Consider the following 19,220-nt stretch of genomic DNA (forward strand, 5'->3'; position numbering starts at 1 on the left):
CCAACACATACCACAACTTCCAAAGTTGGTACAGAAACATAGTCGGAAAGCTTTCAAAGGAACGGCGCAAAACCATCATTACGCTCACCAACCTTGTCTGTTGGGAGCTGTGGAAAGAACGCAACCGACGAATCTTCCAGAAGAGTGAGATGCCGACAAGCGCAATGATCGCGAAAACTTTAGAGGAGGTAGACGTTTGGAGAATCGCAGGTGCGCCCATTCCTCTTGTTATCCAGGTAGGAGGGACACCTTTCGACCCTGGTTGAGTCTGTACCTTTTCTTCTTTTCCAGAAGTCACCCGTTTTAGGGGGTTCTTACTTTGTAAATATTCTCCTCTAATGCAATGAACACAGCAGCTCTCCTGCTGTTATTCAAAAAAAAAAATTTGTACCTACCACGTATGCAATGAATTCTCTCCGGGGTCTTCCAGACCACTCTCTTGTTCAAAAAAAAAAAGCTCTGAACCCCATTTTGCCACGTATTTTGTACTTTCTGAATCTAACTATAGTAAAAGTAGTGGGGAAGTGCCATTTCCGTTGCCTCTTACAATCCATAATATACAAACTGGAAAACTCTTTCGCACATGCAACAAAAGGTAAAGCATCTCCAAACGATTTTATTTCTCACGGGCAAACTGAAAGACGATCACAGCACACCAGCACAAAGTGGCGACCAAGGAAGGTTATACAACTAGTACATAGTACGACTCCGCAATAACGCGATACAGTGCGGCGAACCAAGCTGGTACTTATCGTTCACACACATTTAGCCGGAGATCTCGATGGCCTTCACCTCGGGCTTCTTGGCCTCAACCTTGGGCACGGTCACGGTGAGGACGCCGTTCTCTAGCCCGGCATTCACCTCCTCCATCTTGGTGTTCTCCGGCAGCTGGAAGCGCCTGACGAACTTGCCGCTGCTGCGCTCGACGCGGTGCCACTTTTCTTTCTTGTCTTCTTTCTCCTTGGTGCGCTCGCCGCTGACAACGAGCACATTGCCGTCTTCCACCTCAACCTTGACCTCATCCTTCTTCACTCCGGGCAGGTCAGCCTTGAAGACGTGCGCCTCCGGCGTCTCCTTCCAGTCCACACGAGCGTTTGCAATGCCGGTAGTGTCGGAGTCCCAGGATGCTGGGACGATGGAGCAGAAGCCGTCGAATGGGTCGACCCAGAGGTCAGCGAAGGGGCAGCGCCTAACGATCGACATTGTCGGCTGCGGTTTCTGGCCGCGGGGAAAGTGATTGCGAGGGTCTGATTTGAATCGATCGCTAATTTGGAGGGAATTGCACTCTCCACCAGGCTCATCTCAAAGCGTTGCACATACCACCACATCGACGGAAATTTTGCACATTCCACTAGATCTACATCTAATCCTTTGCAGTCCAGTCTAATACCATGCTGAAAGCTAACCTAGCAACAAAATTACAATGGGAAACTGTTTTAGTCAAGTGCATGCAAAAAAAAATCAGAAATGGTGCAGCAATATAAGAGTATAATTTATGAGATAATAAATATTAACAGTGCATGATATATGAAATAGGATATGACCATAACAATGGAGAAACTTAAAATTGAAGCAAAAGCTACAAGTACCGCTTTCTTTTCAAACACACGGAATTTGTATTTGAAGGTTTTAGAAAATATCTGAGACAAAGTTCTAGAGGTAGCCATTGATGTATACTACGAACTTGTTAAATCTCAATACAATCTCAATACAAGCTACAGGCCCAGGCTTACCACCGGCGCACGACCTGGAAGGCTCGCCGACGCACCCTCATCCCCTTCCGCCGGTGGAAAGGCTGGAACGGTTCGGGCCAGGACCAGGAAGTACCCCCAGCGCACTCGTTGACTTCACGGCTAGCGAAGGAACTAGTGCAACCGGCACGGTAGGAGCAGGTGCGGGCGGCAACTTGTCCATCAAGAAGGAGGATGCGGCGGAGGAGGAGCCCGACATGGAGTGGTTCTGGCGCGTCATCCCACTCCACAATTAGTTTAGGTGTTCAAATTTCAGCATTTTTGATTTAAACTTGTTAATTTAATGAAACTTGAATAAAATCGGATGTTTCCGAAGCTTACGCCAGAGCTTACGCCAGACGTCGTTGGTAACACAGGGCTGGGATGCTCTAAGAGCATCTCCAACAGGCGCTCTATATTAACCGCCGGTTTGCAGCGCGCGGAGTCGATATCGCTCCTCCAGCAGGCGCTGTAATTTTTTTTGGGCGCGGGCCGGTTTGCGCTATCCCAAGCGCTATACTTGGGACGCCGGCTAGAGCGCGCGGCATCGCGACGCAAGCGTGAAAAAACCCCGCGCTGAAACTTCCCCCGCGCCACCGCCCAATCCCTTGCCTCTGCGCGGCCGCCGACGCAATTCCGGCGGTGGACGCGACCTCCGGCACCCCACCAACCCCTCCCTACTCCGTCCCACCAGCCGCCGTTGCCGCCGGCTCCGTTCCACGTTGGCGCTGGAATCCCTGGTGTTGCGCCGCACTACACTCCACCACCAACAACCTTCACGTGTTCCTTGTCTCCTACTGGTTCGATAACCTTGGTTTCTTACTGAGGGAAAACTTGCTGCTGTGCGCATCACACCTTTCTCTTGGGGTTCCCAACGGACGTGTGTCTTACACGCCATCAAGCGCGCCGACTTTTAGTGCGCCTGTTGGAGATGCTCTAAGTGTGAGCCGTTTCCCTTTGGTGTTCTGCCTACAGTGGACACAACGCATGGGGAGGTGCGATACCTCATTAAAAATGGGTTTATCTGTGTGGGACCGACTAGTCAGTTTAGCTATTACCGATGATGAAATGAGTATCTAGACTAAGTTGCAACTGGTTAGATGTGGATCTGGTGGAGACTGCAAAAGTTTCGTCGATGTGGTGTTTTGTGCAACGAAATAAGCTGAACCTGGTGGAAGCTGCAATTTCCTCGCTAATTTGCTATGCGCCGAATGGATTCGTGATCTTCTCTGTTGGATTCAGCTCGAATGCGATGCAGTATATTTATAGACCCGGGAAGGGAGGCAGGGCGCGACTGAGAGTTCGTGAATCGTGAGTTCGCGAGGCACCGCAATTTCTCTGGTTTTTTTCCATGTTTCCGACACAGGACCAGTTCATTCGAGAGTCGTCTCCATGGTGCCGGAATTGTGCAGCAAAAATAAAAAGAAGGATAAGGCCCACTCACCAACCGCAGGCTGGAGAGTGCTCCAGATCTCAGTAGGCTCTACCTGGGCTGAAATTAGAAAGAAAGAAAGAGAAGCAAAGCTGAGCTGGAAAGCAAAACTACGCTCGTCAACAGCGGCTTCCCGACGTTCGGCGTCACGTGCTGCGACGACCCTACGGGATGACTACGCTGGGATCGTCGCTGAATGCGCAAGTGATGTGGCGGCCGAATTATACGGTTTAACGCTCCCTAATTGATCTGTCTACTGTAGATGGGCTATTTTCCATGCCTAACATTCCTTCCTTTGAACGACACGTAGTCTGTTAATTTTTTTATGTCCAGCAGTAACTTTCCTTTCCTTTATTTTTCCTTAAGATCAGGCAACCGGCTACCGGCAAACGAATTTATAGTGTGTATTGGTGACCGATCTCCTTCCGGTTTCCTTTCTTACCGTGTTTAATTTGATTTAATTTGGTCAAAGCGGTGCTGGACCCACCACCGAACAAACCAGCAGTTATTCTGCACTGCGTCGTGGCATCGTGCATCCTCCAGATGTGACCTTTCCTCGCTATCTCCACCTCCATCCGCCTCCTTCTCTTTGGATGAGATCCTTCCCATGGCTGCCTCGGCCAGCCCGTGGGCATCCCCTCCGGCTCCGGCGTTTCCCACGCCCCGGCACACGCTTGCCGCTCCGTGCGCGTCGCGCGCGCCGCCGCCCGGCACGGGTGCCGCGTGAGCTCCGCTCTACGCGCCGGCCAGCCAGCCGTCCCTCCGCGTCGCCCACGCCGCCTACGGCTGCGGGGCCGAAAACGGTGGCGGGAAGCGAGCAAGAAGGTAGCCATGGAGCCGCCGGTGAGGGCAGCAGCCTCCTCTATAGTGGATATGGTGGGGGAAGCTTCTACTTGCTTCATCTCTTATCCCGGCAGAGGCGGTGACCTCCTCGATAGTGGAGACGGCGGGGAAGGCTGCTCCCGCTGGTTCATCAAACGTAGGCGCTCCGGGGATTCCGCGGCGGTGAAAACACGGTGGATGGCCGCGTTGCTGCTGCCTGCTTCATCGAAGGTAGGCGCCACGGGGGATCCCGCAGCGGTGAACGCGTGGTGGAGGTGTGCGGGGGTCCGGCGGATCTCTTTCCCTCTCATTACCCCCTCTATGTTCTCCTTAGCTATCTTCGTTTTGATTATTACCTTTACCCTCTCGTGTGATATTGTTCATCTAATTGTTGTGTTTCAACCATGTCATGGAGCATATCACTTCGAAACTATTAGACATGATGCTTGAGAGAAGAGGCTTAATCAATATCTTAATTTAGGAATAGAATCTAGAGGTATCTAATTCATTTTCTGTGTTTTAGCTGACCCTATTTGACATGAAATTTACCAAAGTTTATCCTCAAAAGTAGCGGTAAGAGGAGGGAGGTGGCAGATAAATATTATATATAGGTGCTTCATCATCTTTAGAGGCGTTTAAAGATTACGGTTTGAGGTAGATCCATTAGTCTGGCCATATTTTCTAATATATGTATGCTATGTGCTCGAGATAGTTACTACCGTTTGATGATTCGTTGCTTGCGTTCTTCTGCTTTTGTCTTTCTTTGTTTCTTGGTACCTTTTATTTGTTTTCTCTCACTTTTTTATTGTTCCTTTTCAGGTTTCTTTGCTATGGTGATGGCAGCTGCTCGTCGTCCCTGTAGAGTCCGAACTTTTGGATTCCTCTGCCGTCGGCTTATTTGGTAGGTGCTGAATTAAGCTGGGTCGTCTTCGGACTGTTGGTTATGACTCGAGGACTCGCCTCACGCCTACTGTGCCGGTCCTGCTATGCCGGATACTTTGCTCCAATCTATTGAGGTGTTATCTGCTCCTGCTGGATACTTTTGGCCTCCTCAAGTGTGAGGGTAAAGAATTCTTTTACTGCAGTCTACTCTTCAGGTTTGAAAATCATGTCAGTGCTATTCCCTGGTGTACCTTCAGGTGTTACATTTTATCAGATTTCCTCTGATTTCATTTCATCATCCCTGGTGTCCTGCAAGTAATAAATAATTGTCCTGTACCATTTTAACGCTGAAGTTTATGAGGCCTATTACCGGTTCTGACTAACCACATACAACCAGGCGTATGTGCAAACTACAGTCCGCCTAATTAAGAGAGAAGCAATTGTAGGCCACTGGTTTAGCAATGGAATTGAGAGAACTACTATAAGTGCTAAAGAGCTCCGTCGAATCAGGCAGCGTAAGGAGCAGCACAAAATAATACAGACAGGAGTTGCCAGTACGTTCGTATAGGTGATGGTTCTATGAAGCCACTCTTTGGTTTGCAGGGCAGTCATCGTACAAGAAAATTTAAGAACATGCAAGTCAATATGCCAGTTTAACTACCCTGGCCTGAGGGGTTTCTTTTTGGCCAAATTGACCCCACTTCACTTATTCATCTATCACATTTAAACTACTCTATCCTACATATCACAAGATCATTTCATCAAAAAATATGCTTTCTCTGTTCTGTTCTATGATATAAGCCCATTTGGTAGGCTGCAAAAGTTGTTCTTTCTTTTATTGGTTTCTTATTTTAGAGCTGTTTGTTCTCTTCTTGCTCATTTTGTGTTGGGTTGTGCTTTGCAGCTGCCTGTCCTGGTAGGTCTTACTATGGTGGTCTATGGCGCTTCATACTGGGCTCCGGAGCGTAATAAACGTTTAGGCAAGACTTATCATTGTGTATATACTGTTTGCTGTCGAGATGGCATGGTATCTCTTCCGCTCTTCCGCCTCCCGACATCATGTTGGCAGGAATGTTAATGTTGGGAATGACCCATATGTTTTTAAGATTTGTGGAGTTGTCTATCATGCGATTGGCTCTTCCTGCAAAGTATGCTGGAAAAAGACAGTCCCTAATGGAAACGCCTACAGGTGCACTGGTGACTGCCCCTGCAGAGAAGAGAAACACAGGTATTGCTTAGACCGACAAAACCACCCTTGCTCATATAAACAGAAAAAGTAAAGGTGCTATTGTTTTCAGGTACAAGTTGCGCGTGAGGGAAAAAGACATCAAACCAAATGAAGAAAATAAAGAGTTCATATGTGAGTTCATGTTTTTTGGCGATCATGGTAAAATACTTACAGGCCATGATGAAGAGCTGGTTGTTGCAACGACCAGAGGAAAAGCAAGCGATTTATCACCTGCTGTGCAGAATGTTGTTGGCACAAAATGTTTGGTCACTGCCTGTGTCACACAGGAAGCTTACGAAGCTGACAATATCACGTCCGCTGTCCGCTGTCATCAACAAGCACCACAAAAACTACATTGTGTCAAGAAAAAGCTCCAGCACCTTCCCCACCTGACGAAGTACCAAATGGAACAGAAGATATAAGAGATTCAGGCTCCGCGCCAAGCGAAAAGATTATAGAAAAAGGTTGAATCCGACATAGAGGAGGTCAGTGCAAACTCATTTTTTTCTATTCTCTTAGTTCCCAGCAACACAAGCTTAAAAGGCACACAACTATGACACAATCCAAAATCGAATAACACCTCTTTTTCCTGCTAAAGGGCGTCAGCTTTGCATCTGAAAAAAGGAAGACCGAACAAGCAAATTCAGTATCGGCCAAGAATCATGTTAACAAGGCACTCTTCCCGCACAAATAAGACAGAAGCTAAGCATACAAAGTTCAATTGTATAAAGATGCCCTAACTTTACTTCCCTCTGTTCTCGCAGAGAAGCAAAGCCTCATGTTCAGCAACGGCTCGACCCAGCCTGGAAGCTATTAGCAGAAAAAGTTCCGTGTAGTGAAAATTTCGTGTGCTACCACAGATCAGTTATGTATAATATTATTGAAATACCGGTCAACCTAGACAAGACAATGTGTAGTTGATGTACCGTAGTATTAAGTACCTATTACCCAGCTGTGTGTAATAACTTAAAAGCATACTTCTATGTCTCTGCACTACTACGTTTGCGTATATGATTGTATGAAGCATTCTGCTGTTTCAACCGTGTTACTCTGCCCTATAGCGCCCTCATACTTGTGCAGGTGTAGCTAACTTAGCTGTGCCACCATTTATAGAGATTAGTTTCGACCTTCACAGGAAGCTCATTTGCACACAGCTCTGCCATCGCTCTCAGATATTATGCATATTATGCCACGGGCGCGGCGTGTCGCCGCGCCAATGCCTCCTAGTTAATACAAAACCACCAAGAAGCTGACCTCGATCTGTCCCGCGGATTTCTTTTCTCTCTCACGTGCTGGCCCGAATTAATACTGTCTTTTTTTTTTCTTTCTCTGTCGCGCGCGCGCGGAGAAGCAAATAGACTCGAGTTGACTCCTGCCAGGATACGATCGAGGTGTTCTTCAATACCTGGTATGTATATATGTGCACGATTTCAGTCGCAAACCTAGCTCGCTCCATCGCGTCTGCTTAAGTTTCGGGCCTCTGATTCAACAGATTATGTATGGCCCAGCTCATCTACACTACATACGGATGACTTTTTGACATTTTAGAAAAAATCGGCTACATTTTCTTCCCGTTCAAGCGGCTGACCACGATATCCCCCCTTTAACTTGTACAGTATATATAAGCCTCACGAAAATCTAGACGATTTTCCAAATCATACTACATGACATCAATATACAACATCAATAGTATCTCTAGACACATTCTAACTGTAGATACATCTATTTTATTTTAGTGGCAACTAATACAGAGTACAAATAGTTAACAAGACATAGTAGAGCTAGTAACAAAAATCCTCTTATTAATCAGCCAGAGCGTCAACAAAGCTTGCCACACGAGACCTCTTCTGTTTCTACTGCAAAGTGCAACCAGATCAGACCAAAGCTCTGAATAACAATAAGATAGCATTTCATCCAATGTAAGGCAAAGCAGCCGATGCACCAACCCGCACGGCAGCAAACATACAATGTAAACCTCGTCACACGAAATTATTACAAACTTGACTAGGATCCGAGATGCTCGGCCAAGGCTCTAATTTTTCATCCAATGTCAAGGCAAAGCAGCCGGTGCGCAAACCCGCGCGCGCCGCATCAGACATACAATGTGCGCCAAAAAACCTCCTGGCACAAAATTATCACCACACAACACGAATTAGTACAAACTTGACTGGATGTCCGCTGGCTTGCTCGACCAAGGCTGCGGCACGCATGCATACGTAGAGGCGGGCGTTCCCTTTGGTCGGGTCTTCTTCCACCTTCCAACACGTGATGATGATGATGCCAAGGGCTGTCGCAGCAGCGCTGCGACAGGTGTACCACCTGCTACCCGCCCAACGTGCATGTCCACTTACTGGTTATATCCTTGCAAAACAAGAACAAACCACATGATGGTGGTCAGCTCTAGATAACCAGATTTATTAAAGAAACAATTGTATTTCATTCACCTAAGTAACCGATGCAACTTTAATCAGCAATGGTGTCGAAAAATTTGCCATGACCTTGCTATTCTTTTGCACATCCAGACCACAATTCAGATAACAAAACAGTAAAAAATGTGGCACATGGCACGCCTCTTTGTGCATCCAAACTCGACTCACTAGTCCGACCAAACATGATAACTCAATCAGAGGCCTTAACTAAACACAAACTCCACACAACTGAACAGTGAATGTCATTGCTCTGTCAAAGCTGCTGTCATGTCCGATGGTTTCAAATGTTTTGGATGAAAAATTAGAGCTGAGACAAGCAGAAATTCTGGCCCAAACAGCTAGGACGAAATAGCAACTAAGGAATATATACCAACTAAAGACAACAGCTAGGGAGTACTGAAATTTTTGTCATGACCTTCCATCTATTTTGGAAATTCAAACCTGCACAACAAATAGTATACTTCAACTCAGACAATACTAGTGCATACAGCACAACCCATGTGGCAGACAAACATCATCGAGAATTTCTGGAGCAGCACCCAAAAAAACAGAACATAAACGAATGTAGATGCACACCAGAACGCACACTCAATGGCTGAAACCCAAGGAATCACCCGAGAGGCCACCACTGCAGTGGTAGCGGCGTGCTGAACTCGCCGCCATCGCACGTCAGCGAGGGCGCAGGTAAAGCAGCGCTGCTCCCTTCGCCCAGCTCCGCTGCACGCTCCAGACAACGCCTTGTCAAAAAAAATATAGCACAAAATTAGTACTGTGCAAACAAGTACATATCAATACTAGTGATGATTAAAAGAACAACAATATGCATGGAAAGTGACACATAGCAACCAAGGACACAACATTTATAATTGAACTCCAGTTAAAAGAAAACATGTGCATAGTTCTGAACTAAATAGCACAGATGGTATATGACTGTAGCAAAGGAAATTTATAGGAAATGCAAAACAGAAAGCAAGCCTCGCTGAATCATGGAAACCATGTGATTCAACTACATGACCAACAGCACATTCCAGTATCAGAAAAGCACCACGAATTCCTAAAAGTAGAAGCACCGCATATTCGTGAACTAGAGAATGAATAAAACCAACCAAGAAAGAAGACCTATTATGTCACGAAATAACCATATCGCTACAATCACCAAAAAATCCACCATTCAACGGAACCTGTAGCCCAATACATGGAAGGTAGTGTAATCCAGTGAGAGCGCCGTTCCGTTCTTACCACGCCACAAGAGAAACAGCGCCGCTGGCCCCTGGCGATGCCCGACTCGCCCTGCTTGCCCCAGGTAGGTCGCACTCAATAGTCAACCGGCTTCCGCAGGGCAGCCGCAGCGCTGCGACAGGTGTACCACCTGCTACCCGCCCACCGTGCATGTCCACTTACTGGTTATATCCTCGCAAAAGAAGAAAAAACCAGATGATGGTGGTCAGCTCTACATCAGCAAATTTATTCAAGAAACAATAGTATTTCGTTCACCTAAGTAACCGATGCAACTTTAATCAGCAATTGTGTTGAAAAATTTGCCATGACCTTGTTATTCTTTTGCACATCCAGATCATAATTCAGATAACAGAACAGTAAAAAGTGTGGCACATGACACGCCTATTTATGCATCCAAACTCAACTCACTAGTCCAACCAAACATGATAACTCGATCAGAGGCCTTAACTAAACACAAACTCCACACAACTGAACAGTGAATGTCCAGCCAAAGTAAGATGCACAGCATGGAAGTTCATGCAATCAGTCCTGGTATATAAGAAAATGACAGTTCAAATCAGAATCAAACCATAGCAGTGCCACTCCATAGCGTCTAGTACAAAGAAAATAACAGTTTGAAACGCAAGCATCATCCTCGCCTCCTACAGCCACTGCTACTTCCTCGCGCTGCTGATGCCCCTTGCAACCACAGCCGCCATCGCTTTCCCGCTGCTGCTGTCATGTCCGATGGTTTCAAATATTTTGGATGAAAATTAGAGCTGGGCCAAGCTGAAATTCTGGCCCAAACCACTAGGACGAAATAGCAACTAAGGAATATATACCAACTAAAGACAACAGCTAGGGAGTACTGAAATTTTTGTCATGACCTTCCCTCTTTTTTGGAAATTCGAACCTGCACAACAAATACTAGTATACTTCAACTCAGACAATACTAGTGCATACAACACAACCCATGTGGCATACAAACATCATCGAGAATTTCTGCAGCCCCCAAAGAAACAGAACATCAACGAATGTAGATGCACACCTGAACGCACCCTCGATGGCTGAAGCAACATCAAAGGGGAACCAAAATAATCAGCTGAAAGGCCACCACTGCCACGGTAGCGGCGTGTTGAACTCACTGCCACCTCACGTTAGCGAGGGTGGAGGTGAAGCCGCACTGCTCCCTTCGCCCAGGGTGTCGACAGGGTCGCCTAGTCAAAAAATTATAGCACAAAGTTAATATTGTGCAAACAAGTACAGATCAATACTAGTGATGATTAAAAGAACAATAATATGCATGAAAGTGACACATAGCAACCAAGGACACAGCATTTATAACTGAACTCCAGTTAAAAGACAACATGTGCATAGTTCTGAACTAAATAGCACAGATGATATATGATTGTAGCAAAGGAAATTTGTAGGAAATGCAAACCAGAAAACAGGCATCGCTGAATCATGGAAACCATGTGATTCAACAACACGACCAACAGCACATTCCAGTATCATAAAAGCACCACGAATTCCTAAAGGTTGAAGCACCGCATATTCGTAAACTAGAGAATGAATAAAACCAACCAAGAAAGAAGACCTATTATGTCACTAAATAACCATATCGCTAACAATCGCCAAAAAAATCCACAATTCAACGGAACCTGTATCCCAATACATGCAAGGCAGTGTAATCCACTGAGAGCGTCGTTCCGTTCTTACCACGCCACAAGAGAAACAGAGCGCCGCTTGCCCCTGGCGATGCCCGACTTGCCCTGCTGGCCCCAGGTAGGTCGCACTCAATAGTCAACCGGCTTCAGCCCCCGAACCAGCAGCGCTCCTCCCTTGGCCCAGCTCCACAGACACCCCATCCTTGCTCCGTCAGCAGCGCAGTCTGGGTAGCAAAGCTCCCTGCACATGAAAATTTGAGTCAATGGAGGAATATGCGTGGAAAAGAAAAGCAATCAGAGTGTACTTAAATACGCCCTATAATTGCAATATATGCCAGCCAAACTTGAGCATCGGTGCCAGAACAAAACCCAGCGCTCAAGCTTCAGGTGCAAACATGTATGTATGCACGTGAGTGCAAGGCAGGAGGTGCAGAAATAGCCACCCAAAAATCTGAACATTTCAACAAAACTTCTCTACTGATCTGATAGTTTTTCAACACGGTGTCGACAGGGTCACTTAGAGGCGAGCCAAAGGTCGCAAGGAAGAAGCAAAGACTGATAGAGGGCTGTACAAAAACAAAACATGCTTGTCCGAATAATCAGTATGAACTATCATACTCATCTGAACTCCATGCACTGCACAAGTTACTGAATGTATTTGCAGCCTAAAGAAAAAAAGACTGGGAATTCAGACAACTTTTTCAGCACGGGTGCCATATGATTATCCTTCTTTTTTGCAGTATTATAGTATGGTCATATTACACCAAAAGAATTAGCGTTCAATAATTGGCTAAACCTGAGCCTGACTAACGCATCCACGTCTAAACTAGTTTATTACAGTGTATAGGTCCTAGCTATAAACCAATCCGTTCAAGGGAAGCAGCCAACGCATACAATCAATCTAATACATGCAGTAAACGGGACAGCAAGCACGACCTTCTTCGTGAGAACTGTTACAAATACAAAACCGAGCTCGCTCCTTCCTCCTCCTGCTGCTCTGTAAAGAAGCAATTTTTTCAGTCAAGAAAACTGAATCAGGGGGAAAAAATGGATTAAGATTAGGGTTTGGATACCATACCTTGACGGCGACGCCCTGGAGCAGGGCGCGGCGAGGCCACGGTCTAGTTGACGGCGGCGACGGAGCGCAGAACGGTGGCGCTGCGCCGCCACGTTCGGACGGTGTGTGCACCACCTCGCCGGCGTGAAAGCGCCCGTCAGCCACGCGCGAGACGCGGGAAGCTGGTTCGACGGAGCGCTGCGCGCCATCCTACCAGCGCACAAGCGCGCCGGCGACCGAGCCGCCGCGACGCAGAGCGGCTCATGGGGGGCGCCGCCTCTGTCCTTGGCGAGTCCATGGCGGCGGCGGAGGTCGATCTTGTGCGTGGGGATTGGTAGAGGTTGGAGCTTGGCCGGATGGAGAAGGGGATGGCGGAGGGGAGGTGGCCGGCGACGGGGAAGAGCGGCGGCGATCGTGTGGCGTCTGGTCGTGAATGGAATGGGTAAATGTTGGGTAGGGTTTGAGCAGCCTATTGTGCGTGAGGCCTACTAGACTCAAATCGGCCCAGAAACCAAATTCGTTTATGTCTCGGCCCAAAAACCAAATTCGTTTGGACCAATCCTGCGCGGGAATGTATTTGGCTAGCGCTCTTACCGACTATTGATTGCATGATGGGTTAAAAGTGGCGACGTCGGCCCCGGCGGTAAACCACTTGCTCTTTGCGGATGATAGCCTGCTGTTCTTCAAAGCTAGTAGCGAGGGTGCTAGAGAAATCAAGAGTGTGCTGAACGTGTATTGCAATGCATCAGGTCAGCGGATAAATATGGACAAGTCCTCCATCTTCTTTAGTAAGGGCTGTCCAGAGGTGATCAGAGGGATGATAAAGGGAGAGTTACAGGTTGAAAAGGAAACTTTGAATGAGAAGTATTTGGGGATGCCCTCAGATGTGGGAATTTCAAAGAGTGGCGCCTTTAAATATCTCCGAGATAAAGTATGGAAGAAAGTCTTGGGCTGGTTGGAACAATTGTTGTCGGTGGGCGGGAAAGAAATTTTGATCAAGTCCGTGGCACAGGCGGTACCAACCTTTTCGATGTCCTGCTTTAAACTGCCAAAAGGCCTTTGCGAGCACATAAATTCAATGCTCCGCAAATTTTGGTGGGGGTGTAAGGAGGGACAGAGAAGAACGAGCTGGGTTGCCTGGGAGCAGATGACACAGCCAAAGAGTGTAGGGGGCCTTGGCTTCCGAGACATTGAACTGTTCAACCTTGCTCTACTTGCTAGACAGGGTCGGCGGATTCTACAGGTGCCAGAATCGTTGAGTGCACGTGTGCTGAAAGCGGTGTACTTCCCATCTGGTGATTTTCTGTCGGCTGAACTTGGGTCTCACCCATCTCAGATTTGGAGGTCCATCTTGGAAGGAAGACAGGCTCTAGCGGTTGGCCTGATTCGGCGAATCGGAGATGGACGGACGACAATGGCGTGGGAACAGAATTGGCTCCCGAGAAACTCTCGGTAACGTCCAGTGACTGTCATGGCTGCCGATGCGCCGAGGAGAGTGAGTGAGTTTATTAATCATCATACAGCAGACTGGAATGTGGAAAAACTGAATCAGTTTTTTCTACCGATGGACACGGAGGTGATCAGAACAATTCCGCTATCCCATCGGGTGCAAAATGATTTCTGGGCGTGGCATTTTGAACGTTCAGGTGTGTTCTCAGTGCGATCATGTTACCGGGCTATAGCGGCGACAAAGCGCACACGGGAGGATTGGCTTGACGAGCGGGCAGCGTCGTCAGGCACGTCCGAGAGGGAGAAGTCTTGGAAGAAGCTGTGGAAGACTGAAGTTCCGTCCAAGATTCATATTTTTCTGTGGAGGCTAGCTAAACACTCGCTACCTACAGGGGATCTGCGACGGCGACGGAATATGGCGCCATCGGCGGCATGTTCCATCTGTGGAAGAGAAGACTCCTGGCGCCACTCGCTCATCGACTGCAACATGGCGCGATGTGTGTGGGCACTGACTAAGGCGGATATTGTCGAACATATATCCCTATCGCAGGAGCCCTCTGCTAGATCGTGGCTTTTTGCCATGATAGATACGATGAAGAAGGAAGATTTAACTCGTATGCTGGTCACCCTTTGGGCTATATGGCATGCTAAGAGAAAGGCTATCCATGAGGAGGTTTATCAAAGTCCAATGGCGACGGTGGCGTTCGTCGACCGCTTTTTGACTGATCTTGACGCTGGAGGGGTCCGAACCAATGGTAATCCGAGCAAAGTGCATGTGACCGCCGGGAGAGGGAGATGGCTCGCTCCACCTGTAGGTTCGATGAAGGTGAATGTTGACGCTGCCGTGTCCAAGTCTCAAGCCAAAGGAGCGGTGGGTGCAGTCTGTCGTTCTGGAGACGGTCAGTTCCGAGGGGCATCGGCAGTGGTGTATGAGGGTATTACTCATCCTGGAACTCTGGAAGCATTGGCTTGCAGGGAAGCTTTAGATGTGGCTGAGGATCTGCTGTTTGGTCCAATTCATGTGGCCTCAGATTGCCTTGAAGTTGTCAAAGGTCTTGGCTCTGAAAATTTGGGTATTTTTGGAAGCATTTTGAAGGAGATCAATGTCAGATCAAGGTTGAGAGGAGATACGACTTTCGTTCATGAAGGTAGGAAGGCAAATGGGGAGGCTCACAGGTTGGCTAGGTTCGCTTCATCCTTGCCAGTGGGTCGGCATGTGTGGTTTCTAGAGCCACCAGTTGGTTTAAACATACCTGTAACTCTGAATTTTTCTGAATAAAGGGTATGTGAGTTTCTCAAAAAAAAAAAAAAAGACTATTGATTGCATGCATGGCACCTTCTCTACAAGTACATACATACATGTGTACCTCTCTCCCTTCCCTCTCTCTGATAAAAAAAAAGGTGTACATATCTCTTACCGATCTTGGCGAACTAGAGCAAAGAAGTTTTTATCTAAGCTTCAAGAATGGAATCACCTCGTTGAGGTCCTTCTTGTCGTGTGAGGGTTTGAGCCGTCTCTTGGTTTGCTTGAAACGGGGTGCGGCCATGGCTCTAGGTTCCCGGCTTTTAGTGAAAATATTATTGGAGATCCCCGACTTAACATCAGGAAGCATAAACCGAAAGATTAAAAGACTCCCAACGTCATAATCCTATTTCGCGGGTGAGGAGATGTCTTCCTCCTAGATTTTACTTGAAAGTGGTGATTTCATGCAACTTTACTCTTTCTCTATTTTATGATATAGATCATAGCAACATGAAAAAACAATAAAAAGAGAACAACTTCTTACAAGCATTGGGTCGACGGCCTCGAACCGGTAGTTTTGCATTATAAATTCACAATCTTCCTCTCCGATAGTCACATTCATGAAGTAATGCCACCCTCACACTCACCCTCCCCGCCTCAAGATATTTCTCCTCCAACCCGCACCCCACCCTCACGCTCACCCTAAAGACCTCACCCACACCACACCCGCACTCTCTTTGCCTGCTCTGTCGTGCCTACCCTCACATCCCCGCTGCGCTCCCCTCCCCTCTCCACCGCCCACCGCGCTACCCTGGATCCTCGTGCCACATTCCCTCGCATCACAGCGCTGCCTCCACCTTCCATAGAACTCACCGAGCTCCCCTCGCCTCGCCACCGCCCACCGCGCTCCCCTAGCTTGTCGTGCCACCTTCCCTCGCATCACCGCGCTCCCCTGGCTTGTCGTGCCACCTTCCCTCGCATCACCGCGCTTCCTCCACCTTCCATCGAATTCACCGAGCTCCCCTCGCCTCGCCACCGCCCACCGTGCTCCCCTTGCTTGTCGTGCCACCTTCCCTCGCATCACCGCGCTTCCTCCACCTTGCATAGAATTCACCGAGCTACCCTAACCTCGCCACCGACTATCGCGCTCCCCTGGCTTATCGTGCCACCTTCCCTCGCATCACCGCACTCCCTCCACCTTCCATCGGATCACCGAGCTCCCCTCTTTTAAAAAGGATGCCCTTCTGGTCCAAGTCGGCAATGAATCAACGGATTCAGCGTTAGAGAGGCCTAATCTAGTTGTTGCGAGGTCGGAACGCCGCCACTTCGACTTGGCCTGTCGTTGCGGATTCGAGCAATAAATGTTTAAGCTCCTTCTTCCGGTGTCAAACCATTCACACCGTGTAACCATCCCAAACCACACCGTGGTATTATCTCAGGTGTAAACACTTTAAACCAGACCAGCGCAGTCGGGGTGAGCTGCGGTGTTGGGTGTTTGTGCAGGTCTCCTCAGTTTGAGGTGCTACTGCTGTTGCGACGGGCGGCAGTGCCATGCCTTTGTCCTCACGGCAGGAAGGAAGCCGAGGTTGCGGGCCCGGATGGTTTGTTAGCTTGTTGTGGTCGTAGTGGTGTGAGGTGCCACGGCCTCAGCTCCCCTCTTTTAAAAAGGATGCCCTTCTGGTCCAAGTCGGCAATGAATCAACGGATTCAGCGTTAGAGAGGCCTAATCTAGTTGTTGCGAGGTCGGAACGCCGCCACTTCGACTTGGCTTGTCGTTGCAGATTCAGCAATAAATGTTTAAGCTCCTTCTTCCGGTGTCAAACCATTCACACCGTGTAACCATCCCAAACCACACCGTGGTATTATCTCAGGTGTAAACACTTTAAACCAGACCAGCACAGTCGGGGTGAGCTGCGGTGTTGGGTGTTTGTGCAGGTCTCCTCAGTTTGAGGTGCTACTGCTGTTGCGACGGGCGGCAGTGCCATGCCTTTGTCCTCACGACAGGAAGGAAGCCGAGGTTGCGGGCCCGGATGGTTTGTTAGCTTGTTGTGGTCGTAGTGGTGTGAGGTGCCACGGCCTCAGCAGCATGTGGATGGGGTCGGCGGCAAAGCCCCGCCACTAGGCTTGCTTTTCCCTTGCCCAGGTCCTAGTGCTTGGCGGTCAAGATTGCACTCCAGGTGAAAGCCTCGTACTTAGGTGCCAACGGTAGCGACACCCTAGGGTGTCGTTCTCCTCTCCGATTGCATCGTTTGGGAAATTCAATTCTCTACCGATGCGAGTGTCTTAAGTATCTCAGTGTGAAAAAACGAAGGTCCTCTGGAGCGGGTGGCGGCGACGGACACGTCGTTACATTCTTTGAGGCGCCGCCTTAGACTTTCTTAACTCTCGTTGTGCGTTGGGTTTGCGGCGGTCATGTGGGGTTTCTCTATGGTCTGGGTGTTGGATGTCAGGGTGGCGGCCCTGAACGGTGGGCCACGCCACTAGGCGGCGGCCTCGGGATGCATGGTGACCATGGCTTGACAATGGTATAGATTTAGCATGTTTATTTTTTCCTTTTCGTGTTGGAGATTAATTTAAATTTAACATGCATGCTTCAACGTATACTAATCCTATGAAATTAGATTTCTGTTTGCTCATGTTGGTTTTGTTTCGGGTTTTTTTAGCATTCCTTTTAGTTGCAACAAAATTATGTTGGGAAGTGCGTACATTTATGTCTGGAAGTTGCTTGAATTTTTAATAAATCTAATTCACCTATATTTGTGTGATCCCTAGTAGTTATTGGACATACCTGTATATAAGACTGCTCATAGTGGGGGTAACATAGGTGCTAACATCACACATCTCAAGGCATTTTGGTGACATAGCATGACAATAAAAGAAAGAAAAAGAGTGAGGTGGTAACTAGCTATGTTACCATAACATCACACATCCCAAAGCAATATGAGTCTACAACATAATTAATGACACATTGCATGAAACCACAGTTACTACCCACTATGGAGATAGTAACTTAGACTAGTAACATGATATATGTTAGTAGACTAAGTTACTCTCCACTATGAGCAGCCTAAGTATTATCACATACAATGGTGTATCATCTGACAGTTGCTTCGGAACTAAACATAATCTCAACCGAGTTCAATGAAGTAGTACATGTTATGGTTTTAGATATTCTTAAATATTTCTTTTGTTCGACTTTTGGGCAAATAATCTGATGAAAGACACCATTTTTAAGTACTCCAAGGTCAAACTCCCTCTTTATATGAAGGCCCCTGTTTTGAATTGCACTTGCAATTGACACGGCCACTCTAATCTTAAATATCCTATGAATTCTGTCCTTCAAAAGTTTGTTAGGTTCGTAGCTTAGTAGGCCACTCTAATCTTAAATATATCTTGTAAACAATTTTGTGTTAAGACCGTACAAATTTTTGCATGAGACAATAAATGTTTAAGCTCCTTTTCTCGGTCTCAAACCGTTCACACTGTGTAACCAACCCAAATCACACAGTGCTATTATCTCATGTGTAAACACTTTAAACCATATCAGCCCAATCAGAACCGTAGCCAGTGGTCCGGGTTAAGAAAACTGCATAAACCATCTTAAATCGTGAATGCACATGGTGAGATGCGACATTTGGTGTCCGTCTAGATCTCCTCACTGTGAGGTGCTACTACTGTTTCGACGGGCGGCAGTGACATGCCTTTGTCCTTACGGTAGGAAGGAAGCCGAGGTGGCAGGCCCGGATAGGTTGCTAGCTTCTTGTGGTCGTCGTGGTGTGAGGTTTCGCAACCTTAGCGGCACGTGGATGGGATCGGCGGTCGGCGGCAGAGCCACGCCACTAGGCTTGCTTCCCCTTGCCCATGCCCTAGGGATTGGCGGTCGAGATTGCACTCCGGGTGAAAGCCTCGTACTTAGGTGTCGATGGTGGCGGCACCCTAGGGTTTCGTTCTCCTCTCCGATTGCATCATTTTGGGAAATGCAATTCTCTACTGATGCGAGTGTCTTAAGTATCTAAGTGTGAAAAACCTAAGGTCCTCTAGAGCGGGTGGCGGCGACGCACAC

At 47.8% G+C, this 19,220-nt stretch overlaps 1 protein-coding gene across 1 annotated transcript; it reads right to left on the reverse strand.

The window, feature by feature from the left end:
* Positions 1 to 765: 765 nt before the first annotated feature.
* LOC124666284 (16.9 kDa class I heat shock protein 1-like) lies at positions 766 to 1,203 on the reverse strand. Its single transcript, XM_047203627.1, has one exon. It carries the CDS (start codon positions 1,201 to 1,203, stop codon positions 766 to 768), a length of 438 nt encoding a protein of 145 aa, XP_047059583.1.
* Between the last annotated feature and the right edge of the window lie 18,017 nt (positions 1,204 to 19,220).

The sequence above is a fragment of the Lolium rigidum genome, chromosome 6 (genome assembly GCF_022539505.1).
Source record: "Lolium rigidum isolate FL_2022 chromosome 6, APGP_CSIRO_Lrig_0.1, whole genome shotgun sequence".
Taxonomy (NCBI): domain Eukaryota; kingdom Viridiplantae; phylum Streptophyta; class Magnoliopsida; order Poales; family Poaceae; genus Lolium; species Lolium rigidum.